Source organism: Rana temporaria, chromosome 1, assembly GCF_905171775.1.
Source record: "Rana temporaria chromosome 1, aRanTem1.1, whole genome shotgun sequence".
NCBI classification, from domain to species: domain Eukaryota; kingdom Metazoa; phylum Chordata; class Amphibia; order Anura; family Ranidae; genus Rana; species Rana temporaria.
The window spans coordinates 511,411,731-511,435,814 of record NC_053489.1 but is presented as its reverse complement, the minus strand read 5'-3'; the positions used below and the strand labels follow the sequence as shown (position 1 = coordinate 511,435,814).

Here is a 24,084-nt window from a genome sequence, read left to right as displayed (position 1 = left end):
GTGACATGTCCCAGAGGACTGCAGGGAGGGAGGGGGAGAGGAAAACTGACAAAAAAAGTGGGAGCGGGTACCTGTCAAAACCAGTTACCCACTTTGTAGTGAAGGAGAGGGAGGGTGGCCTTAAAGCAGAACTTTTGAATGAAGCTCCGATTTAATGTCAAGGTGGGAGAAGACACTTTATGGTGCCTATTTCCAGTGGCTATTTTAATTTGTTTAGTTGGTCCATATTACAGGGTCTCTTTAAAGTGTTACTAAAGCCAGTACCCTGCATTCACTATATCTGCTCTCCCACAGTACACAGAATATTGAAATCCTATTATTTTAGTAAATATAAAATGCTAAATACCCTTTTTCATCAGCAGTATATAACAATCTTATGACACCTATCAGTGTCTGGGTAGGAGAAGTTTTTATTCTACTCTTACTGTCCTATGAGGCTGCAGGAGTCCCTGACCCTCTGTCTGGACAGTGCTGAATGGCTCTCTGCTGATCACATGTACCCTCCAAAAAAAAAACTCTATAGCAATGCACACCAAACCGAGCATGTGCAGAGTGCCCCCAAGGCTCTGTACTATCAGGAGATGGGTTTGGGATTGTGGACAAAGGGGAGGATCAGAAAAGAAAGGATAAAGCAGAATTTTTACACAATGCACAGGATTAACCCCTTAGTTCCATTGTGAGTATAACAAGCATGCTTTACTGCATATTCAGACTGATTTTACTGTTGTGGGTTTAGTAACACCTTAAAGTGATCGGATGATTCAGCTCACTAGCATTTACTAAAATAGAAATACTAGTTTTAGATGGAATTTCCCTTTATTAATTATATTTTTTCACTAGTTTAATGGGTACGACTATCAAAATAGGAGTGTCTTGTCATGATCAGTTCATAACACTTAATAATTTCATGCAGTAGAATTATGCTGTACAGTGTGGGAGCTGTGCACGAAAATGAAAAAAGTTCCTATTGCCTTAATGCGGCACAGATCCCTTAGAAAAGGCTCCCGAGTCCACAGTGAGTCACTATTAGATAGAGAGAGACTGACGTATTTCTGTATTCCTAGCAGCACTTCATATATCCATCACCAGCACTACAAGGGTCACTTAGCATCATCAGTGCCCGGATGACACATGCTGCCTTCTGAGTCTGATCATGCACAGGAAATGTACAGACTGAAAGTTTCTTTTTTTTTTCTTGTACAACAGCCGGTAATGAGGGACGTTGGAGAGACTCACTTATTACCAGTTCAGAGGGGGCATCTCATATATGGATATATAAGATGAAATATATGGCTGGTTGGGGTTATATCACCTCTTCATTAGGCATCCCATGCAAGGCCGATCATATTTTAAATGTGTAAACTATGTGACCAGCTAGTGGAGCTAGTTGCAGCTAGATTAAAAATCATAATATAGTGTAGATGTTGTGCCCTTGGGAAATTAAAGATAAGCAGCCTTCAAATGACAGGCTGTCTTCTCGGCTGATAAAAATGTATTAATACGGCCTAGACAAAGGTCTCTTTAATTCACCATTTCACATTACAATCCTTTGTTATATTGGAACTAATTTGAAGTTGGTTGTCGAGCAAATTACCAGCAAGTGAAGTTTTAATGCAAGGAAATCTCCGCCATTATTCTGCACATAATAGGCTTTCCTTGATTAATCTTGATTGGATCCGCTAGAGTTTAGTAAAGATGTTTGAAAGACCTATGTGGGGTAATGCAGATGCACCATGCTATGTATTAAAGGAGCCCTGAACGGTAAAGGAGAAAAAAGAGATTCTAGCACCCACCAATATGTATTTACAGCATCGGCTTGGCTCAGTCTGATTTGATCTTTCACCAGTGGCGGCTGGTGCTCAAAATTTTTGGGGTGGCGCAAACGGAAAAAAAAAAAAAATTGCAGCCTCACTGTGCCCATCACATGCAGCCACTGTGCCATCAAACGCAGCCACTGTGCCATCAATTATCACCACTGTGCCATGCCATCAAACACAGCAACTGTGCCATCAATTGTCACCACTGTGCCATGCAACACAGCAACTGTGCCATCAATTGTCACCACTGTGCCATGCAACACAGCAACTGTGCCATCAATTGTCACCACTGTGCCATGCCATCAAATGCAGTCACTGTGCCATCAATTGTCACCACTGTGCCATGCCATCAAACAGCAACTGTGCCATCAATTGTCACCACTGTGCCATGCCATCAAACGCAGCCACTGTGCCATCAATTGTCACCACTGTGCCATGCCATCAAACGCAGCCACTGTGCCATCAATTGTCACCACTGTGCCATGCCATCAAACGCAACCACTGTGCCATCAATTGTCACCACTGTGCCATGCCATCAAACGCAGCCACTGTGCCATCAATTGTCACCACTGTGCCATGCAACACAGCAACTGTGCCATCAATTGTCACCACTGTGCCATGCCATCAAACGCAGCTACTGTGCCATCAATTGTCACCACTGTGCCATGCCATCAAACGCAGCCACTGTGCCATCAATTGTCACCACTGTGCCATACCATCAAACGCAGTCACTGTGCCATCAATTGTCACCACTGTGCCATGCCATCAAACGCAGCCACTGTTCCATCAATTGTCACCACTGTGCCATGCCATCAAACGCAGCCACTGTGCCCCTCAACTGTTGCCACTGTGCCAATTGTCACCACTGTGCCCTTTAATTGTCACCACTGTGCCCCATGATGCCACTGTGCCCATTGTCACCACTGTGCCCCATGATGCCACTGTGCCCATTGTCACTCACCACTGTGCCCCATGATGCCACTGTGCCCATTGTCACCTCTGTGCCCTTTGTCACCACTGTGCCCCATGATGCCACTGTGCCAATTGTAACCTCTGTGCCCTTTGTCACCACTGTGCCCCATGATGTCACTGTGCCCCTTTCCCTGTAAAAAGCACTTACCTGAGGATTCCATGTGCTCCCTCGATGTCTTCTGCCACTGTGGTGAAGTTTCAGCCAATCAGGTTCCTGATAACCAGAATCCGGGAACCTGATTGGCTGAAACGGCCGTTTGTCTTATACAATGAGCGCAGATTGCCTGCGCTCAGAGTATAGACAGCTGAGAGCCGGAGAAAAGCCTATCAGAGCCGCTGGCTTTGATAGGCAGTTCCCCTCAGCCAACCAGCTGCCGCTATTCGGGTAACCGGCGTCCCGCATCCGGTTATCTGAATAGACCAGGCAGCGCTGGCAACCAGCAATAACATACATTCGTGCATTTATGCACGAATGTGTGTTATTTGCGAGAGGGGGGTGGCGCTGCAGCGCCCTCTATAGACGGCCGCCAGAACTGCGGCTAAAATGTCAAAATGACATTTTAGCCAAATAAAAGTTCTTAAAGGGCCCGTTTTTTTTTTTTTGTGACTGTGGGAAGGGGGGCGGCGCCCGTGCGTCCCTATGGACGGGCCGCCACTGTCTTTCACTAGTCTAGGGCAAAGATGAAGTAAAGCTGCCCATACACCCAACGCTGTATCCTGGCCTAGGCCAACAAGGGCAGCACTTTGCAGGGGGGCAGCACAGAAAGAGCCCCCCCCCCACTTGCGCTACACTGTTAGTTTCTCATTTTGACTATCCTATCATCCTGGACCACAAACCTTCCTCGCTGTGCTATATGTTTTCTGCTGCACCATTGACATGGTTATATCTTCTTAGTCCTCTCCATAAAATTATCAGAAATTTCTGCTTAAAGTAGAACTATAGGCAACACTTTTTTTTTTCATTTTGGATAATGTAAGGGAGGGCTATAGCCCCTGTCAGTTTATTTTTTACCATCCCTGTTCCATTGCAGAGATTTCCCTTCACTTCCTGCCCCATAGCAAAACAGGAAGTGAGAAGAAAGCTATGCAAATTAAGTCAATCCAAATCCCCCCCCCCCCCTAGCCCCTAAGAACTAGTGTCCCAACTCGAAAATTTCAGGGCATGTCTTAAACGGAAAGGGGTGTGGCCTTGACATAAAGGGGTGTATCATATTTAAATTAGGGGGTGCACAGTCTGAAGGACAGTCATCCAGCCCTTACTTTCAAAAGTTTGGAGAGCCCTGTACTAGATTATAGCCAGCTTTAGGCCTGACTAGAATGTGAATGGGATGATGCCTGAGGAATGTTACTTTTTTTTTTCAACTGTTGTGTGTGTAATTTATATGTGTGTGTGTGTGTATATATATATATATATATATATATATATATATATAGTATATACTGTATACCATATTGTAAAAAGTATTTGGGCACTGGGGAGAGGAGGGAGGGAGAGGGAGGGAGCTCCTCTGAGATGGTGATGCTCCATACAGTTGAGAGGGAGTCGGTGGCGCCTGCCCTGGAAGCATTAGCCTTTGGGAAGCCAAACAAACAATACCCTACCTATAACCTTATGCAGAAGGTGTGGAACAAAGCTAGGTACTTACAGGGAGTAACAGGGTTCACGGAATACAGCCCCATCTGGTCTAATGACTCATACCCCGAGCTGGCAAAGTTGCAGCATGGGGCACTATGGAAAAGATATGGGATAACCCGCCTGGGGCAGATATTTCGGAACGGGAACCTACTCTCATTTGAAACTCTAAAAGGGCTCTTTCAACTACCAATATCAATGCAGTTCTATTACATGCAACTTAGGCATGCAGTTCGGGCTCAGGGCGAGGCTACGGAGTGGCTTTCTTCCCCTACCCCACTGTTCAATTTGATTGCAGGGGCGACCTCTACCAAGGGGTTTATATCGCAATGTTATAATATGCTTTTACACAGTTTCATGACCAAACACCCGCTGAGAGTGAGGGCCAAGTGGGAGGGGGATCTGGGCCCGATGGATGGTGAACAGTGGGATGAGGCGCTACAGGCGGTGCCAATCTGCTCCCTGAATGTATCCCATAAGGTATCACAACTATACCTACTACTGAGAGTGTACTACACCCCCCACAGACTGTTTGCTATGGGGTTGCGACCCACCCCGCTGTGCACCAGGTGTAAGAGGGACCATGGTGACTTGATTCATCTACTGTGGAGATGTCCAAAGCTTCACCCGTACTGGGTGGGCGTAGTGGACACCATTAACAGGGTGTTCATGATAACGTTGCCAGTTGACCCAAAACACTGCCTGTTACTTGTACTGGAGGAACTGGAATGGGATGAGAGTACCAGAGTAGCGGTTATTAGGTCCCTATTTCTGGCCCGCAAACTTATAATGACCCATTGGATAGCGGAGGAGCCCCCCAGCATGAGGGAATGGATCAACTTGATGGGGGAAATGCTGCGCAAAGAGAGAGTGATATACCAACATAGAGGTTGCTCCCAGAAGTTCGAGAAGCTTTGGGGCAGGTGGCTAGATGTACCGGGCTTGGCACCGGTGGACCTGGTCACAGGTAGGATACTCGGCTTGAGCACTCCAACTTGATTCCTATAATGTCAATGCGTCTGAGACTAGGGAAGGGAGAAGCATGTATGTGGAAGGGGGGAGGCAGAGATGGGATGGGAGTGGATGGTTTCATGCGGATGGTTGATATATTGCCAATGTTTATCATTACTGAACTGTGTAATGGATTGATGTCTAATGATTTGAGATGGGAAGTATTCTCGATGTATGTAAATTTCTTTTGGTGCTTCAATAAAACTTTGTTTTGGATCAAAAAAAAAAAAGTATTTGGACAACTGCCTTTACACGCACATCAATTTTACTGGCATCCCAGTCTTAGTCTGTAGGGTTTAATATGGAGTAGGCCCACCCTTTGCAGATATAACAGCTTCAACTCTTCTGGGAATGCTGTCCACAAGGTTTAGGAGTGTGTTTATGGGAATGGGATGTCATTAAAGTTCATGTGCGTGTAAAGCCAGGCGTCCCAATACAATTGAAAATATACTGTAATGTATATACAGTATATACATACATACATAATAGAGCAGCGCTAAAACAAATTGACAATAACGAGTAAACCTCTAAATTCATAAATAATTAAGTGGTGGCAAATAACATAAATAAAAGAGAAACCACAATCCAAAGAATTATCAAAAAGTCCATGTGTCTGACTCACCCGGGACATCCCCGGACCCTCTTATGTCTAAAATCATCCTATGTCCACTAGGGGCATAGGATGACTGAGAAATGATATCTTGGACTATCTTAGATGGGATTATTATGTAATTATTATCCACAATATATTCCAGGATATCTGTAAATAACTATTTACTGTTTGTTGATTCTGAACTTAACGGTTTAATTGTAAGAATGACTCATTCATAATGTTGGGACACATACTGTTAGATGCTAATGTCCTCACCTCCAGCCATCTGTCTGTTCTCTGTGCTAATTGACCCTGCTATTGTGTGAAGATGTCCTGTGTTTACACTTATGATAATGTGTATTGTATAACAGGAGACGTGACGTCTACTCTGAAAGGTCATATCTAAGAGTCGCCTAGTCTGGGTAAATGATTAGTTAATTAGCTTATGTTAATTTATGTTCTGGTTACCTCCTCTTTAAACTGTATATAAGGTTGTATTCTTGGTTCTATTAAACACTTCATGTTCAGCAGACAAACAAGTATCGTCTCGTTGTGTGCTTGAGAGCAGCTGGAATATCTGATATCTATATCCAGACTGATAGGAAGCGGTATATGACGGAAGCACTCAAGCGGAGTGTGGGACGTTCCGTTACAGTTCACAAATGAAAATAAAGAATGAACAGGATAAGAAGTCTCTCCACACTCTGTGGTGAAAAACACCTAGTGAAAAGTGTGTGATGACGGCCTGAAAAAGTACTGTGCAGTGCTCCCTGGCCACAAGTGTATTACGGGTTCTTACCAAAAGGTATTGACCTCTGTACTACAAATGGTCATACAGTGCATAGGGGTTAAGGTCTCCCGCCAAACATTCCATCTCCTCAGTCTGAGGCAGTCAAAAATGCTCAAAGTGCTCAAAAATAAGATGAGACAGGCTTTCTCTGTATGCTAAATACTTTAATAAAAACATAAAAATGCACACTCACATAGTCAAAGGGCTAAAACGGCTTTACAAACTTGTGTATTACCAAGTGGCATTCCTACAAGCTTATGCCGAACTTGATCCCGACCATGGAGAAAACAAAAGGAAGGGCAGCCCTCTCATAGCGTATAAAGTTCCAGACTTTATTGAAATGTACCATAGTAGGTTACATTCACTTATTGATGGGTTTTGTCACCACATAACGTCTTCAAAAGAAGCTTCTGAAGACGTTATGTGGTGACGAAACATGTCAAGTTGGAAGGCACGGTGCGTAGACTCGCGTGCAGTTGGAACGCATGCTGGAGCTCAGTGGCCTGAAACTATATTGGGAATTCATGTTTTTGAAGTGGATGTAACCTATTATGGTACATTTCAATAAGATCTGGAGCTTTTTACGCTATGAGAGGCCTGCCCTTCCTTTTGTTTTCTCCATAAACATCTGAACATGCCACGAGAACCCACCGAGGAAGAAGGATTCCGGCTTGATCTTAAAGGGACCATGGGTCTGTGAGAGGCCACCTTAAGTGATTTTGACTTCTCTTTGTCAAATGAGAAGAGGGTCAACTACCTCTGGTGAGTAGAGACCTTTATTACACACACTGTGGATTAGTGGCACTAGTGGAGAGTAATTCTATATAAGAAGAAAAGCACAAGGCACTTTAACTTCATGTTGAAGATTGCAGGTCTTGCAAAGCATTTTCATTGATTGGGACTGAGCACTTTGCACATACTGCTACTCATAAAGCAGTTGATACAAGTTTTTGTATAGGCTTACTACAGACTATTTATAGTTTTATGTTTGGAATATGTTTTTGGAACACATATTTATTTGCAAATGTCATTGATTGATGGATGTTAGTTGGATATAGGTATCCACTTAGGATCACAATATTAATTTAATAGGATTTGTACACTTCATTTAGTTGTATTTTTTCACTTACTACATTGCAAGCTCTATTTGTACATAGGGCCTACCTACCCCTGGTACCCATATTTATAACATTTGTACCTGTTCACAGTTGGGATAGCAGCTGCAATCAGGTAGTATTTGGCGTGGGTGGATTTCATTTTTATTTTTGTGTCAATCATGTAAAATGATGTATGCAAAATGTGCTAGAGGAAAATAAAGGAAGTATATTTTTAAAAACATTTTTAACTGATTTATTCCATGGATTTACCAAACTTGATATAAATTACTGCGTGATTTTATATATTACATTATTAGTATATGTGGCTAGAGTGCCTTCTTTTGTCAGATTTACCGTAGTTGAAAAAAAGATAAATTACCCTTCTAAGGACAGACAATCAGATTTAACCATCAGGATATGAGAACCTTCTACATGCTATTTATAAGATTCCCTGAACATTTGCTACAAATTAATCCAAAAATGTGCTTGTTATATACATTACGCATTCAGCATATATTCACTGGTTGGAGCATTTATACACTGTTTCAGATTTTTTATTTTTTTGCCACCTGTGTCTCATTAGGAAGATTTCCCTTCACTTCCTGCTCCATAGGCAAACAGGAAGTGAGAGGAAATCCCTGCATATTTAGGGAACCCCCAAGTCACCATAACTAGTGTCCCCATTGGCTGATTTCCCTTCTATTATTTTTCTGGGGACTCTCTGAACATTTGCTACAAATTTATCCAAAAATGTGCATGTTATGCATTCAGCATATATTCACTGGTTGAGCATTTATACACTGTGTCAGATTTTTTATTTTTGCCATCTGTGTCTCATTGGGAAGATTTCTGTTCACTTCCTGCTCCATAGCCAAACAGGAAGTGAGAGGAAATCACTGCAAATTTAGGGAACCCCCCTTTCACCATAACTAGTGTCCCCATTGGATGATTTCCCTTCTATTACTTTTCTGGGGACAACCCAATATTTATTTTCTTTCACTTTCAAAGATAATGGTAAACAGGACAAATAGAGAGGGTGAATCTCCTTAAAGGGGACACAGACAGCAATAAAAAGTGACAGGTGTTCTAATCCACCTCCACTCTATCCATAACTAAAAATTTTTTTGCCTTTAGTTATTCTTTAAGAAGAGCTCCAGTCTGAAAAAAAAAGGACACTTACCTGTCCAGACCCAAAGCCAATTTGTCAATCTGCTTCCTGTGCAGACGCCGGCATTGTAACTAAGGGAAACCACCAGGGAAGCATTCAGGAGTCACGCTGCGTTTTCTGAATGCTCCCCATGTCTTCTGGGACATGTGTTTCAGGGGGAAGGAGGAGGGGCCGGAAATTCATGTAGATCGCCGATCAGTGATTTTACCCAGTAGTGGGAGCAGGTAACTGTCAAAACCAGGTACCCGCTCCCCTGCAAAAGTGCCAAATGCGGCAGTGGAGTGGGGGGGGGTGAACAAGTGTAACTTCTCCTTTTGGGCGGAGCTCCGCTTTAATGTGATCCTCGGTACCTGCCAAAGGTGATATTTCTATGATTTCTTCATATGAATCAAATTTATACAGTCTGCCACATTGACTTTCAGGAGCAGTTGTACAATTACAACACACGGTACAATCTAAAGGAATTAAAAAATAAATAAAAATACAATCTCTCTAGACACCATTTCTTACAGTCTATTCCAAAATTCACAAAAGTATCATATATGTTCCTTTACACATTGTATTAAGTTTACTGGTTTGTACAATCAGATTGTCACATTTGTTATTTTATTGGATACCATAAACTCAATAATGAGAATAAATCCTGTTTTTGTGTGCAGGAGCAGAGTCCTGTTGGGATGTCCAGGCCTGCTGGTCCCATGCAACAGTCTGTGCCAGGAGCCACGGCAAACCCAGGAGGACCAGGCTTCATAACCAGCCAGCCCCAAGCCGCTATGATGAAGCAGATGCTGATAGAACAGAGGGCTCAACTACATGCCATGGAGCAGCAGAAACAGCAGTTTCTCAGGGAGCAGAGACAGCAGCAGCAGCAGCAGCATATCCTGGCTGAGCAGGTGCAGTGATGACGATGACCCTGTATCTCAGTAGCTTACATACACATGTCAGGAACAATTGCTTTTCAATTGATAAATGGCACCACATGTTTCCATTGTCCTCACATGGAGCCACATTTCATTTACCGTCTTGACTTGGTGTGTACTAAGAGCATCTATCTTACATTATATCTTAATAAATAAATTATAAATTATAAATAGGAGTAAGAATTATAGGAGTAAGTATTACACCCGTAGGAAGGCACAGCAGCCTCTTATAACCAAGAGAAGTTAGAAAACAAGATTTTAATATCAAATATTCAAAGTTCTTTTTATTTTATGAGAAGGTGCTATGAAAAATGAAGACCAACCACCAGATGACTCAAATAAAACAGCAGTGCCCTCTTGTAGCCATATAAAGTAATTGCACGTACCGTGTCTTCGACCTCATTCAGACTGGCACTGCCAAACCTGCATTTATATGACATATATAAATGCATGTAAGGATTTTTCAGTGGTGCCATTCACACTCCACGTTTATCTGCATTTCAGTGCAGTCAGTTTAGTTGCCTTTAAAAAAAAATTAATTCCGTGTGTGCAGGATCTGATAAAACACTCTTGCTGTGTCTAAACACATGTAAGCGCGGCTAAACGTGCCTTCATGTGGCTAAACCGGCAAGTCACGTTTTGCGCATTTCACTGTGCGGGTGGCTTCGGCTGCGGGAACAGGTGGGAACCGCCCACACAAGTGTTAACCTAGGCTTAAAGTGGAGGTTCACCCAAAAAATAAATTTTTAACATTAGATTGAGGCTATTTAAGGGGAGCAGAAACGGGTATTTTTTTTAAAATCAATGCCGTACTTACCGTTTTCGAGATAGATGTTCTCCCGCCGCTTCCGGGTATGGGCTGCGGGACTGGGCGTTCCTATTTGATTGACAGCCTTCCGACCGTCGCATACAGCGCGTCACTATTTTCCAAAAGTAGCCGAACGTCGGTGCGCAGGCGCCGTATAGAGCCGCACCGACGTTCGGCTTCATTCAGCAACTGGTGACGCGCTGTATGCGACCGTCGGAAGGCTGTCAATCAAATAGGAACGCCCAGTCCCGAAGATCATACCCGGAAGCGGCGGGAGAACATCTATTTTGAAAACGGTAAGTAAGGCATTGATTTAAAAAAAAATACCCGTTTCTGCTCCCCTTAATTAGGCTCAATCTAATGTTAAAAAAAAAAATTCGGGTGAACTCCCGCTTTAAAGTAGGAACATCTAAACACAGGAAAAAGTGAAGTGGAATAACAGCTACTTCACTGTTGAGCAGAGAGGGATACACAAAAATCCAAATTTGTTTGTTTCCTGCTGAATTTGATTCATGTGTACCCAGTTTTAGGCTTTCAGTGGAAATACCACCCCTAAACTGTTTGTTGAAATATTTTCAAGTTATAAACCAGGGGTGGCCAACCAGTGGCCCGCGACTGGTGATGTGGCCCGCGACCTCCTGCTCTGTAATGGTGGGTTGGCAAGCCCAGATCGCAGGTTGCAGACCCGCCATACCACAGCATCAGTGTTGTCAATGAAGCTGGTGGTAGAGGAAGAAAGCGGCTGCGGAGCAGAGTCCCATAAGCCGATGCTTCCTCTACAGCGCTGGTACCCTTTCGTCTGGGCGGATTGGAGGGCCATAGCGTAGCCGTGACCTGTCATCTGCCCGCTCTGCTCATTGTGGCCCTCGACTGGTTACCACGTTGCTTAAGTGGCCCTTGCTCTTCAAAAGGTTGGGCACCCCTGGTCTAAACAGACCCCTGATGTCTCACTTTTGAGACAAAGAAAGAGACTGGGGACAGGGATTCCTCAGTCCCTTTCTCTGCAGCCAAGCAGCAGGGGGAATCTGGCCAGCACAGGGTGATTAGGGTGTGCCCAGGCACACCCTGTGCGCATGCCTATGACTACCACATATATAGGAATGGAAAGATCCTCCAACAGGTTGTCTAGGAATAATCCCCCCTCATGTGGCCCTCTTACATATAATACAAGTCAGATTTTTAATTCCAGTGTGTATTCTTATTTACCACCTCTTTCTGTTTTTCACAGCAGTTACAGCAACCACACATGAACAGACAGCATCTTCAGCAACAGAGGAATCCATATGGAGTGCAGCAAGTCAGCCAGTTTCAAGGTGAGTTATCATTTCCTCTGGGCTCCTTGAGTCTAGGCTGGTGCATTTTATAAAATTCTCTCTCTGAAAGTTGAAGATTCATTATCCTTCCCTCCTGTTTTAATAAATCATCTCCAGAATTTAGGGTAAAAATCTTTAAAGGCATTTAGTCTTAAAAATGGCAAACTTCAGTGGTGCAAATTTAACTGGAGCTACTGTTGGGGAGTAAGATTTTTAACTTCGGGATCATGATATTTTGTATGAAATTTCTACAGAAATCCTACAAAACATAATATGGAATTCCAGCCAAAACATTTTTCTGGACAGAGCAGGGGAGGAAGGGTGAGAAACACTGTCATATTTTTATTGCTGTCTAGGGCGATATCCACTCACGTTCCCTCTAGAGGATGAAGGAAGAAGTAAGATGAAAGCCTACCTTTTGGGAGATTTCCATTTTTCCTTTTTTGGTGAAAGCTAAAACATTTAAAATTGTTCTCGACTTTTCTATCCTGTTAGCTAAGGTCATCAGGATAAATGCCCTTGGTTGACAGAACAGTGGTTTAGTGGTTTACACATTTGCCTTGAAACACTAGGGTCCTCAATTCTAATCCTGGTCAAGACAATATCTGCACAGTGTTTGCATGTTCTTCCTGTTCTTGCATGGTTTTCCTGCGGGTACTGAAGTTCTCTCCCATTCTCCAAAGACATGCTGACCAGTTGATTGGCTGCTGTCTACATTTACCATTGTATATATGAGGGTAGTCTGAGAAGTTCACGGCCTGACACAGAAGGAGTGACCACACAGATATGAAACTTTATCACTGCACTGGAAGCCACTCTTCTAGATACTCAGCGCTGAAAATGGCGCATTAATGCTATATGGCTTTCATGCATTTTTTGCAAACAGTTGGAATCCCCCGTAGTCAGGTTGAAAATGGAGTGGAAGAAGACTCAAAGTGTTTCATCAGTGGGCAAAATGATGGCAACAGTCTTCTGCACTGCTGCTGCACATCCTTGAAACCCCAGAAGACCGTTGCCATTACTTTTCCCATATGGTACACTTTGAGCCTTCCTCTTCCACTTTCTCCATTTTACAATTGACTACGGGGGGTGCCAACTGTTTGCAAAGAGCGCATGAAAACTGTATAGTGTTTAAGTGCCATTTTCAGCACTGAATATCTGGAAAAGTGACTTGTGCGTTTCATGTCTGCATGGTCACTCCTTCTGTGTCAGGCCGTCAACTTTTCAGACTACCCTTGTATATACAGTACAGTATGTGTGAGATAGAGACCCTAGATTGTAGGTTACTTGACGTCAGGGGCTGATGTGAATGTACAGTAAGTAGATTGCTGCATAAATTGCCAGTGCTACAGTATATTAATGCCTGTAATAAATAAATAATAAGAAAACGACAGTGAATCTTCCCAACAAGGAAACATACAATAATGGGGGGGGGGGGACATACCTTTCCCATCCATTAACTTGAACAAAGGTATTGGTTGGAGTCAGCTCTGCTCTTCTTTTTACGGTGAAAAGTCATGTAGGTGCGCTTGAAAATCCTGCCTTATACTTGCAGATTACATGAATAATATTTCTAGCATCCTTCTCCTATAAGAAAGAGCTTAGGTTAAAGTCTATTGGTTGGCCGCATCCTTTGGGAGAGAAGAGAACAGTATTAATTTACCTGGCCTAGCCTCACACTGACTTCAGAGATATTACGCTGCCAGAGCCATAACACCTGTGTCTGCTCCCTGTGTAAGTTATCCTGACTTTATGTCGCACACATTCAGCAATCTGGAGACAGTAAAGCCAAGATTGATGCTCCTGACCTCTTAGCTGCCGAAGGGATTACTGCACAGATCAGGGCTTTCCAGCCGCTGTATAATAATAATTCATCATGTCATGATAAAGCCTGCTGCTCTACCTATATCTTCATGCCACACAGAGATGCTAGGACAGAGCCTTCAATCACCGCAGTTTTATGTCTGACACATTCTCTGCTCTCCTACCCGGCATGTGTACAATAAAAGGTGAAGGAGCTGACTGTTAGCAGATCACTGGAGAAATCCCATGTTGGCTCAAATTATCACTAACTTACTTTTACAACACAAGACTTAATCAGTCAGTTAGTTCATTGCTGAGCTGATTGTACAAATGGTTTATTTAAAAACTAGGGTTACAATTACTGTATATTTTGTATAGATTGATAGGTAAAAACTGACACTTGAGGTAAATCTCCTTCTAACAATTTGGTGAGACCTCTGCTCTTCAGCTCCAGGGTCATTACGATGGGTTCCCAATGTCCCTATCGGATATATTATTTAGTTTATATTACAGAAGTTGCTAAAAATACAAAGGTTGGCAGGAACACCCAAACTCTGCGGTATAAAGAGTTAAGCCAGCCTTACATGGATCAAAATTCAGCCATTCAGCAGGGACCAGCTAAATTTCTATTCATGTATGGGCTAGCTGGTTGTTCACAAGTCAATCTATGGACCGACTTGTGTAAGACCAACCTGTTGGGGTTTTCCTGAACAATGAGGGCTGCTGGCAATAGCTCAGCAGGAGGGATTGTCCCATCCACATCAAATGTGTGGATAGAGGAATCAGTTTATTTAAATTTTTTTGTTCAACCCACTGGTTGAAGAAAAAAAAAAAAAGAATCAGGTACCGTATGATCTGCCTTAAGAATTATGGCAAAGAACTCTTTCTAAAGAAGTACAGCGTATCCAGGTTTGGTGCAACAATTTTTGACACCCTAGGCGAAACCTAATTTTGCTGCCCCTTTGGCTCCACCGCCTTTTCCCTGCCCATGTAAACCCCACCTTTTTAACTTAGTGACAATCAAATGCAGCCTCACCAGCGCCCATCAAATGCAGCCTCACAGGTGCCCATCAAAGTCAGCCTCCCAGGTGCCCATCAATGAATGTTTTCTTGCTTCCATTCATTTGGGAGTCAGGACACAAAGTCCTCCGTCGCCACTGTGCCTCTGACACTATGTGCAAACAGAGCAGTGGCTGCCTGCTGATGCTTAGACTTAGTTGCTTGCTGCAGAGAGAAGAGAGTAGGAACACTAGTGGCCGGGCATCCCCTAGGCAGCAGGGCGCCCTAGGCGGCTGCCTAGTTTGCCTAGTGGTAGCACCGGCCCTGAGCGTATCCTTGACACATGACAAGCCAAGAGTTGGCCTATCAGGTGCTATGTAAAACTAAAATATAACTTCTGGGTGGCTTGACATTAGATGTGGGGGTTGAGTGAATTCAAGTAAGACAAGGACCAAATCCAGTTAGCCATATATCCTGTATAAAGACTTGTTTACACCAGCCCGCAGTATTTTTTGTGTGGCCTGGTGTTAGTTGTGTTACAGCAGTGAGGGGCAAGTATTTCAATGCATCACACTGTTGAAATTATTTCCTCTTTTACTTTATTGAAGTGTCACAAATTGAGCTTCAGTGCGGTGACATGCATTGCATTGAGTTGCACTAAAAATTGCAGCATGTCTCCATTTTCCGCACATCACCACTGCACTTTGGTGTAAACAAGGCACATAGAAAACAATTGTTTTCTTTCTGTCATAGCAGCCATACTGTAGCAGTAAGCTGTGTTATTTTTGTACTGCGAAACCCAGGTCACTTTATATAATGTGAACGGGCCCTAAAGCAGCCCATAGATAAACGAAAAAAAATGACCTGATTTCCCCATCTACACACTCAATGTGGATGGAGGAATCCATTCCAGCATTGTCTTTGTATTCTGACAGTGAGGAGACTTCCCTGCCGTCATAATACACTGCGAGCTATAGCCTGCAGCGCCGATCAAGAGGTGCAAATCCAACAGGGTGGTTTGTACAGAAGTGGATCTGTAGAATGACTTCTGTACAACCACAGTGCCCATACATACTGTAGATCGAAATTTGGCTGATTCGGCCAAGACTGTCCAAATTTTGATCCATGTATGGACAGTTTAAGTCAGAGCTCAGGCATGCTGATTAGTAGATATGCAGGATGTAATATATATAAAGTACAGGAGAACACCTCACTAGACACAGATACAGTATGTATTGAAGTTTCTGCTGACCTAAACTATTTGTGAACGAAAGCCTACAATCACCAAATAAGTTAATGTCGCTTCCTGCCCATTCCGTCCTATATCAGAACAAGAGATGCAATGGCTGTCAAGTTGTCTTTCTTCAAAGTTAACTATAGCTCTGGTCAGAATATTCACAGAAAACATTTCCTTCCAAATATCCAGTTTTGTAACATCATATCTAAAATAATCACGTTAAAGAATCTCTTTCACTGGGGATAACTGCTCCAGGTATGATATGAAGTACAGTCACCAAGGGAGGTGTACCAGTACATACCTCCCAAATATTCCCTCATGACCCGGGCAATGCTTGAGCAGTTCCTGGTACTGAAGCTTGCCCATCCCTTCCTACCTGCTGCACATTCTCACTGGCCAATGAGGCTGCATATCATAATTATGAGACAGTACTAATGTGTGGGGCCTGGGCTTCACTGCAAGCTCCGATACTACCTGGAAGTGTTGGAACTTTGTGTGCCAAAATTATCTGGCAGTGAGCCATGGCATGGTGGTTTGGGAGGCTCCTCTAGGTAGCAGAAAATTGTAACTGCAACCATTTGCCTCCCCCTAGGACTGAATCTCTTTAATAGAATGCATGCATGCCTTATTTAAAATAGCCATAGATATAAAGAGAAATATGATACAATGTATGTCAATGCTTTGTATTTAATTTGGAAAGTGTTTGTTTGCTGGAAAATTTGTCACAAATCCAAACTAACAAAATAATGTGAGCTCAATGGTAACCAAAATCCTTGCAGCTAGCTTTACTGATTATCTTCTTAATTCCATCCTAAGAATGAAATTGGTCTTCATCTTAACACAGCTTCATGATAGGCAAGGGCGGGGAACTATGCTGGTATTATAGCAATCAATAATCCCTGTCACTGAGACCCTCCTAAAGATTTCATCTGATTCTGTATTGAACAAGGTTAAACATGTCTGACTACACATCATAAGGCTAGCACAGCAGGCAATTTTCCTATTATATTGATTTTTATCTTCCTCCTTCCTCCTTGACTGTTAAGACATCTTGCACTTCAGATTAATGGCCTTACTGTTATTCAGAATTCAGTTTACTGCCTCTTATGGTGTTTTTCATAGAACATTGATTAGTAGCCATGCACTGACATTTCAATAGCCCAGCATTTGCAGGAGACCATGTCTAATTCAGTAAAGACAGTTAAATAAATAAAAATGTGGTTATACATAAAGTAATGAAAATATTTAATATCTCCATTGATTCCTTTTTATATAGGGTCACCACAAGACATTGCAGTGGCTCGAAACCAAGCAGCACTTCAGAATATGAGAGCATCTCGGATGATGGCCCAAAACACTGGTATGATGCCTATGGGTCCTTCACAAAACCCAGGAACAATGCCTACTGGCCCTCTCCAGCCTGAAATGGGAATGGCTCCCTATAGCAACACATCATCAAGTCAGCCGGGAATGTATGGCATGAACGCAGGAGTAAACCAAATAATGCAGCACCCAAACCAAAACTTAAACATGAGCCATGGTGCTGTACAGGGTCCACGGCAACCAAATTCTGGACAGCCGCTGGGCATGGTTGGCGGATTTGGTCAGAATATGCTTGTAAACTCTGTGATGCCTCAACATCAACAAATTAAAGGACCTATTGGTCAACCCATGACCAGATCTCAGGCTCCAAGACTTCAAAACATGATGACATCTTTACCGCAGGGTGCACAAAATTGGACTCAACGTGGATTACAAGGCATGAGAACTAGCGGTGATATGGGGGCTTATAACAATGGATCTGTTTATCCAATGCAGTCTGGACAGTCAAGGATAAGCAAACAGCATTTTCAACAAGGGATGGGCCAGAGTGTTGTTGACAGCACAGGAACAGTAAGAGCCCTAAACCCTGCAATGGGCAGACAAATGATGCCATCATTACCTGGACAAGGCACCAATCAGCCAAGACAAATTATGTCTGGCATGAACACTGGAGTCCCAACCATGACAGGATTTAATCAGGCTCCACAGCAATTACCCACTGCAAATTTTCCTCAGAGTAACCAGAGTCAGGCATATGACCGGAATCAAGAAATGTCATACAGCTACACAGATTCCAGCACTGGACCCTTTCCAGGTCTACCAGATGGCACAGACCTTGTAGACTCAATTATGAGCAGGGGGCCAGGAGATGAGTGGATGCAGGAACTCGATGAGTTATTTGGAAATCCGTAAAAAAAAATAATCGGAACAATTACATAAAAGTTTTAATGTGCTAAACAGAAAAGAACAGCAGTCACAGCACCCCATATATTTCTTTTCTGTGTACATAAGCTCAACTGCGGGCAGTTACAAAAGCATTTGGTGGGAAAGCAATGCTGTCAATGTGGGGAGAAGGTTGTCTTATAGTCAGTAGCTTAAGATGATAGATGTTAATGGTAACGGTGATGTGAAAGCGTTTGGTTTATCCTATTATCACTGGCTTGGATTCATGCATTACATACAAGCAGAAGACAACAGTGTGGCCAAATATCTGCATGGTTACCCACAAGTTTGATAAGGGTCTTACCAAGGAAGCAGACACTTCCATTACAGTAAATTAACTTATTTGATTTTGAAAATATATATGGCTAACGGGTTTAGCCATTAAATATCTTGCTATAAAATCAGACAGGGAGGCAGAGTTACAAAGTGCCACACTTCTACATTAGAGTACAAGACAGGAAACAGTAAAGATATATATACTACTCGAGAATTTAGAGAGCTTATAACTATGGCAGGATCCTAAAATTATCACAAAATAAAGTTTGGTTTTATGATGTAGAATATACCTTGTATAGACTACACAATAAAGTGTATAAACTGGCACCACTATACCAATATAAATATATATGTATTAGACTATGGCTGAGAAGTTTTGCCTATATAGTAGGGACACCATAATAAAGCATCCTTGCTCATTCCTAAGAGAATTTTGCCTAGAGTTAGTAGAATGAGCCAACTGGATAATTCTCCCATTTCTTCACCAGTTCCTGGGTCCGTACCCAGAAATCTTGGACTGTTGGCAAGTATTAATTAAGTATTCTTCAGTCACAGGCAGATTGTTTGAGGGTGATCAGCAAAGCCACGAATAGTAATAAAAAGACTCGTTAACAGCATATTCGGGTTAATTATTTCTTTTTAGCCCTGCTATTTCAAAAACATTTGAAGCATTTATTAAGATGAAATTGAAAAACAAACTGTGGGGAATTCCAGCTTGAGCATTTCAGCATGATATTGCAGCTATTTCCTACGCTGCTGTTAGGACAATTAACCTTGGTGCCAAAACACAGAAATGTTAGGTTTCTTCCCCAAGTCACTTTTTCACAATTTTTAACTTTTAACCAAAAAAACTTGTCTGATTTTTTAATGCGACTATATTGTTCTCTGATGTTTTTAACTAGTTACATGAAAGACACAATTGCAGATGGTTTTATTTATTTTAAACCGATAGGGACAGTTGGACACAAAAAACCGAAGCAAAAAACAGAAAATATCCTCCACTAAAAAATAGTTTCATGGAGAAGCATATGAGTTAAATCATACTTGCATTTACATCCCTGGTGTGAAGACTCATACAGCATCATTATTGCAGTAGATAACTATTACCACTTTAAGGATCTGGGTCTTAATGTCAGGCCTGCAGGGGTAAAATATGTTCCTCCATCACTCCAAGAACAAAATTGAATTAGCATAAATCAAAGTATCCCCGTCTTGTGTAAAGAAATAAGCCTGGGCCTCCCTTAGCAGCCTTCCACCACCACTTAACCATTCTCTTTTATTTATAGCCAACACCAGCAACCCATAACAACTCCAATTTAACACTTTTCTAACCTCCTTAAATAACACCCGCCTATTGCAGAATGTATGGAATTAAACTTAAAGGTGATTTACACCTTGCAAGATACTTACAAACCTAAAACGACTCCAGTTGCTGCATGATTATGATAGTCAGGGTTTCACTACCCATGCTCAGTGCACTCAAAGCGGCTTGGTCTCCACTAAAAGCAGTTTCATAGAGAAATCTATGAGTGGAATCATACTTACATTTACATCTTTGTTGTGAAGATTCATGCAGCATCCTTGTTGCAGTAGATAACTATTGCCACTTTAAAGCAGAGCTCCACCCTCAAATCAAACTATACATCACAAGCTTTAACAAAAATGTCATTAACCAAGTAAAAAAATAAATAACATTTTTACATGCCTTAAAAGCGGTGTTGCTAGGCAGAATTCCTAATCTGCCTTCTTCCTGCACCGCGGTCCTTCTCCTCTCTAGCCTACGCCGCACAGACTCCTGGGAATGTAGTGTCATAATTTCCCAGGAGTCTGTGCGCTCCTATGTGCCGAAAACTAATGTGCATTTAACTATGTGCATAAAACTAATGACCCACCTTATCTAAGCGCTGTAAATAGAGTGCTTGGACGGCGAGTCATTAGTAGTTTTACTAGTGTGGGGATTCTGTTATGTACGTTGTCATAACAACGGGGTGGGACGTTCCTCCGCCTCTGCCCGTTGTTGTGACAATGGCACTAACAATCGCCGCTCTAATGCGCACGTGCGAGATCTAGAGGTTACCCAGCATGCACCTCTTCAATAGTAAAAAAAATGTACTGGGCTTCAGATGCCCACACCGGGGATGGAAACGGCCAGATCTTACAATGCAGCAAACTAGGCACGTTTTTTATTTATTTACCGATCGATTGGGTATGGTTTATTAACATTAATGTGATCTTTAGTAATATACTATTTAAAATGCCAAAAAATAAATAAAAAATAGTGACCGGAACCCCGCTTTAAGGATCTTGTCTTATATTTTGCCTCTGTCAGGGCGGCAGAGGCAAAATATGCTTCCTCCATCACTCCAGGTACAAAATTTAATTGACATAACTTGAAGTTCCTCAGCTTGGGACAAAGAAATAATGGCAGCAATACACGGTTCGAATTCCTGCTGAACCGGCCGAAATTCGGACTGTTAATAGGCAAGCTGAATGTACCAGGTTGATCTATCAATTAGGTACAACCAGCCTGCCGGATTCTCTTGCGATTATAGCGATAGCTACTGGCAATAATCACTTCTTATGGCTTCCCTTGCTCCTCCGCTAGGAGCAGATTGCTCAGCAGGAGAGATTCCCCTGTCAGCACTGTCTGTGTTGATGGGGGAATCGTGTGATTTTTTTTCTGTAACCCGTGGTTGCAGGAAAGAAATCTGCACTGTGTATGGCCTGCCTAAGCCCGGGCCTCCCATAACAGCTTACCACCACCACTTAACCGTTCTCTTTTATTTATAGACAACACCATCAACCCTTAACAATTCCCTTTTAACACCTTTCCACCCTCCTTAAATAACACCCACATATTACAGAATGAATGAAAAAAAAAACTTAAAGGTGTTTTCCACCTTGGAAGATACTTATAAACCTAAAACGACTCCACTTGCTGCATGAATATGATCGTTAGGGTCTCACTACTCATGCTTTCACCAATTCATTTCTATTTGGAGTCCCAGTAAGCAGTTCAGATGCCAGCAGTGTGCTCAATGCTGCTTGGCCTCTGCTAAACAGAAGCTCCAGCATTGAACATTCACTGAAAGCTTTGAATTCTGGAGGTGTGTTCTACGGAAAGAGGCAAATCAGCTCTGAGCAACCTTATAGAGTTCTTTATGGGGACACTAAAATTAACCGATTGACTGAAGTATAAGTAGCATGACCCTTACCGATAACTCAGCATCAAGTGGAGTTTACACTTCATAGCTAAAAAAAATAAACCTCCTTTAAATGTAGGCTTATGGACCATGGGAATCATAGACCCACAATGGTATACCATAGTAAGATCTTGAATTATGCTATCACTGTGCTTTATAAAGTCATTAAATATGCTTCCTCCATCACTCCGGTACCAAATTGAATTGGCATAACTTGAAGTCCCTCAGCTTGGGACAAAGAAATAATGCCAGCAATACACGGTTCGAATTCCTGCTGATGTGTTTTAAAATCATTACACTATCAGGGGGTTGGAGGACATAAGAACCCGATTTGCCAAAGCCAAGAAACCAGGAGGTCCTATGGCTCCTATAGTAGCAACGGTCTGGTAACACTTATTAGCCCTGTTACTGTTGGCTAGATTTATTGCAGTTGAACTCTTTGATACAGAAAAATTATTTAAGGATATAAAATCTGCTCTGTGCACCTAAAGCCTTTACAAACCCAGAAATTGCCCTGCCAACACATAGCCTGTGCATAATAAAGAGATGTAGGTAGGAACTAGCAAATCCAACCATGGCAGGCTGACAGCAGAAAGCCTCATTGGGGTGGACACAAGACTTACCCTGCTTGAAGATAGAGACAACATAGACTAGTCCTTATTACAGGAAACCCTTGCACAAAGGCAAAGTGTAGAAGCTGGATCATGCTGGATTTCTGCAGAGTTTAAAGAAATACGCGAAGAACACAGGGATTCAAGTAAAAATACACAGCTCTTGAATTTAGACAATATTTTGCCCAGATTTCAACTTTAAATTTGGTCTTTAACTGTCTCAGTCCACCAAAACTGTCAATTGTACTGATTTTTCAAAACTTACTTTTCAGAAGCATTTTCTATATTCTTTCAGCTGTTTTTAAGACTACAACAATATATATGGATAATGATTTCTTAAACCACAGCAAAAATAACGCTGATTGTCTGAGTAAATGATGTGGCAGGAGTTAGGGTTCCATCTGTAACTGTATATGCTGACACCAGAAACTGATCTAAATACGGTATATACTCTTGCTATTAGTTGTTTTCTGAGATACTTAAAAGTGAAAGGTTACATGAATATGCAAAGCAATATTGTCTTTTGGATTGTCTATATTCGTAATGGTAACACCAGGCTTAAATTATTATTTAATGCCAGATTCAAAATCAGACACAGTTTATTTTTTTCTATAAACAAAGCTTAAAAATGCTGCTATGTAAGTTCAAAGTTCGAAATAGTACAATTATTAGGTATAGCTTCTTATGCTATTCACATGGACACAGTAGAGACAGCAGTTTTAGGGGCTGAAGTAATATTTTGAACCACATACTGTTCATTTTTTAAGTTCTGCGCAAATGGGCCTTAAACCAATTCATATCCAATGTGGCCACATTCAAAGGGATCACTGGTGTTGCATTCCAAGGTCAATAAAGATCTAATCACATTTGCCAAAATGTCGGATAATGAAGCTATCATTGTTATTTTTTCTATTGGGATGGATTGAGGCAAAGGTAAATAAATACCTTGTGGGGTTTCCCTAGGTTTCCAGAAGCATGGAGGGTAGAAAAATATATGCTTCCTGAATATCCGCTTTCGGATTTAGGAAACAGATGTGCTGCATTCTGCTGGGAATAGACTTAAAACATTTAACTGAAAACCTAATATCAGCTTGTCAAAGCTTGGGTTGGTCCAGGAGCTGTATCTGCGGATTTACTCCGGAGTACTGCCTGGACCTTGAAGAAGGGAACATACCTCGAAAGTTTGTCACTGAAAATTTGCATGTTAGTGCAAATAAAAAAAAAAGTATCACGGAAGGTGCTTAATTGTTTCTGTGGCTGCAAAATAAGTTGCCTCTGGAAACAGAGGCAGGTCGGCTTGCAAAACACAAAAACAATTACAGGAAAGCAGTTACAGCACTTCTGAATTAAGGTGGTTGTAAACCCTTACATACTGTATACCCAGTGAAATGAATAGCCTCGAGTGATACACAGAGATGAAACAAATCCTCCTACATACTGTAAGTTGCACCTGTTTATCTTTACCCTACATCCATTCAAAGTGCAGAATTTACACAGGATCTCTCAGCTCTGAAAAGTAGGGGGCAAAGTGCTGAAGTTACATCAGTGAGGGGAGCTCTGAGAGCTGAT

The 24,084-nt window shown here is 42.1% G+C and overlaps 1 protein-coding gene across 1 annotated transcript in view; it reads left to right on the top strand.

The window, feature by feature from the left end:
• The window catches only part of MAML3 (mastermind like transcriptional coactivator 3), a 483,799-nt gene extending 460,059 nt beyond the window's left edge, over nt 1-23,740 (top strand). The window contains exons 3-5 of the mRNA XM_040331239.1: nt 9,740-9,973; nt 12,037-12,121; nt 17,437-23,740. Of these exons, the coding sequence (XP_040187173.1) occupies nt 9,740-9,973; nt 12,037-12,121; nt 17,437-18,395 (1,278 nt within the window). The 3' untranslated portion in view covers nt 18,396-23,740. The remainder of the gene's footprint in view (nt 1-9,739; nt 9,974-12,036; nt 12,122-17,436) is intronic.
• The last annotated feature ends 344 nt before the right edge of the window (nt 23,741-24,084 follow it).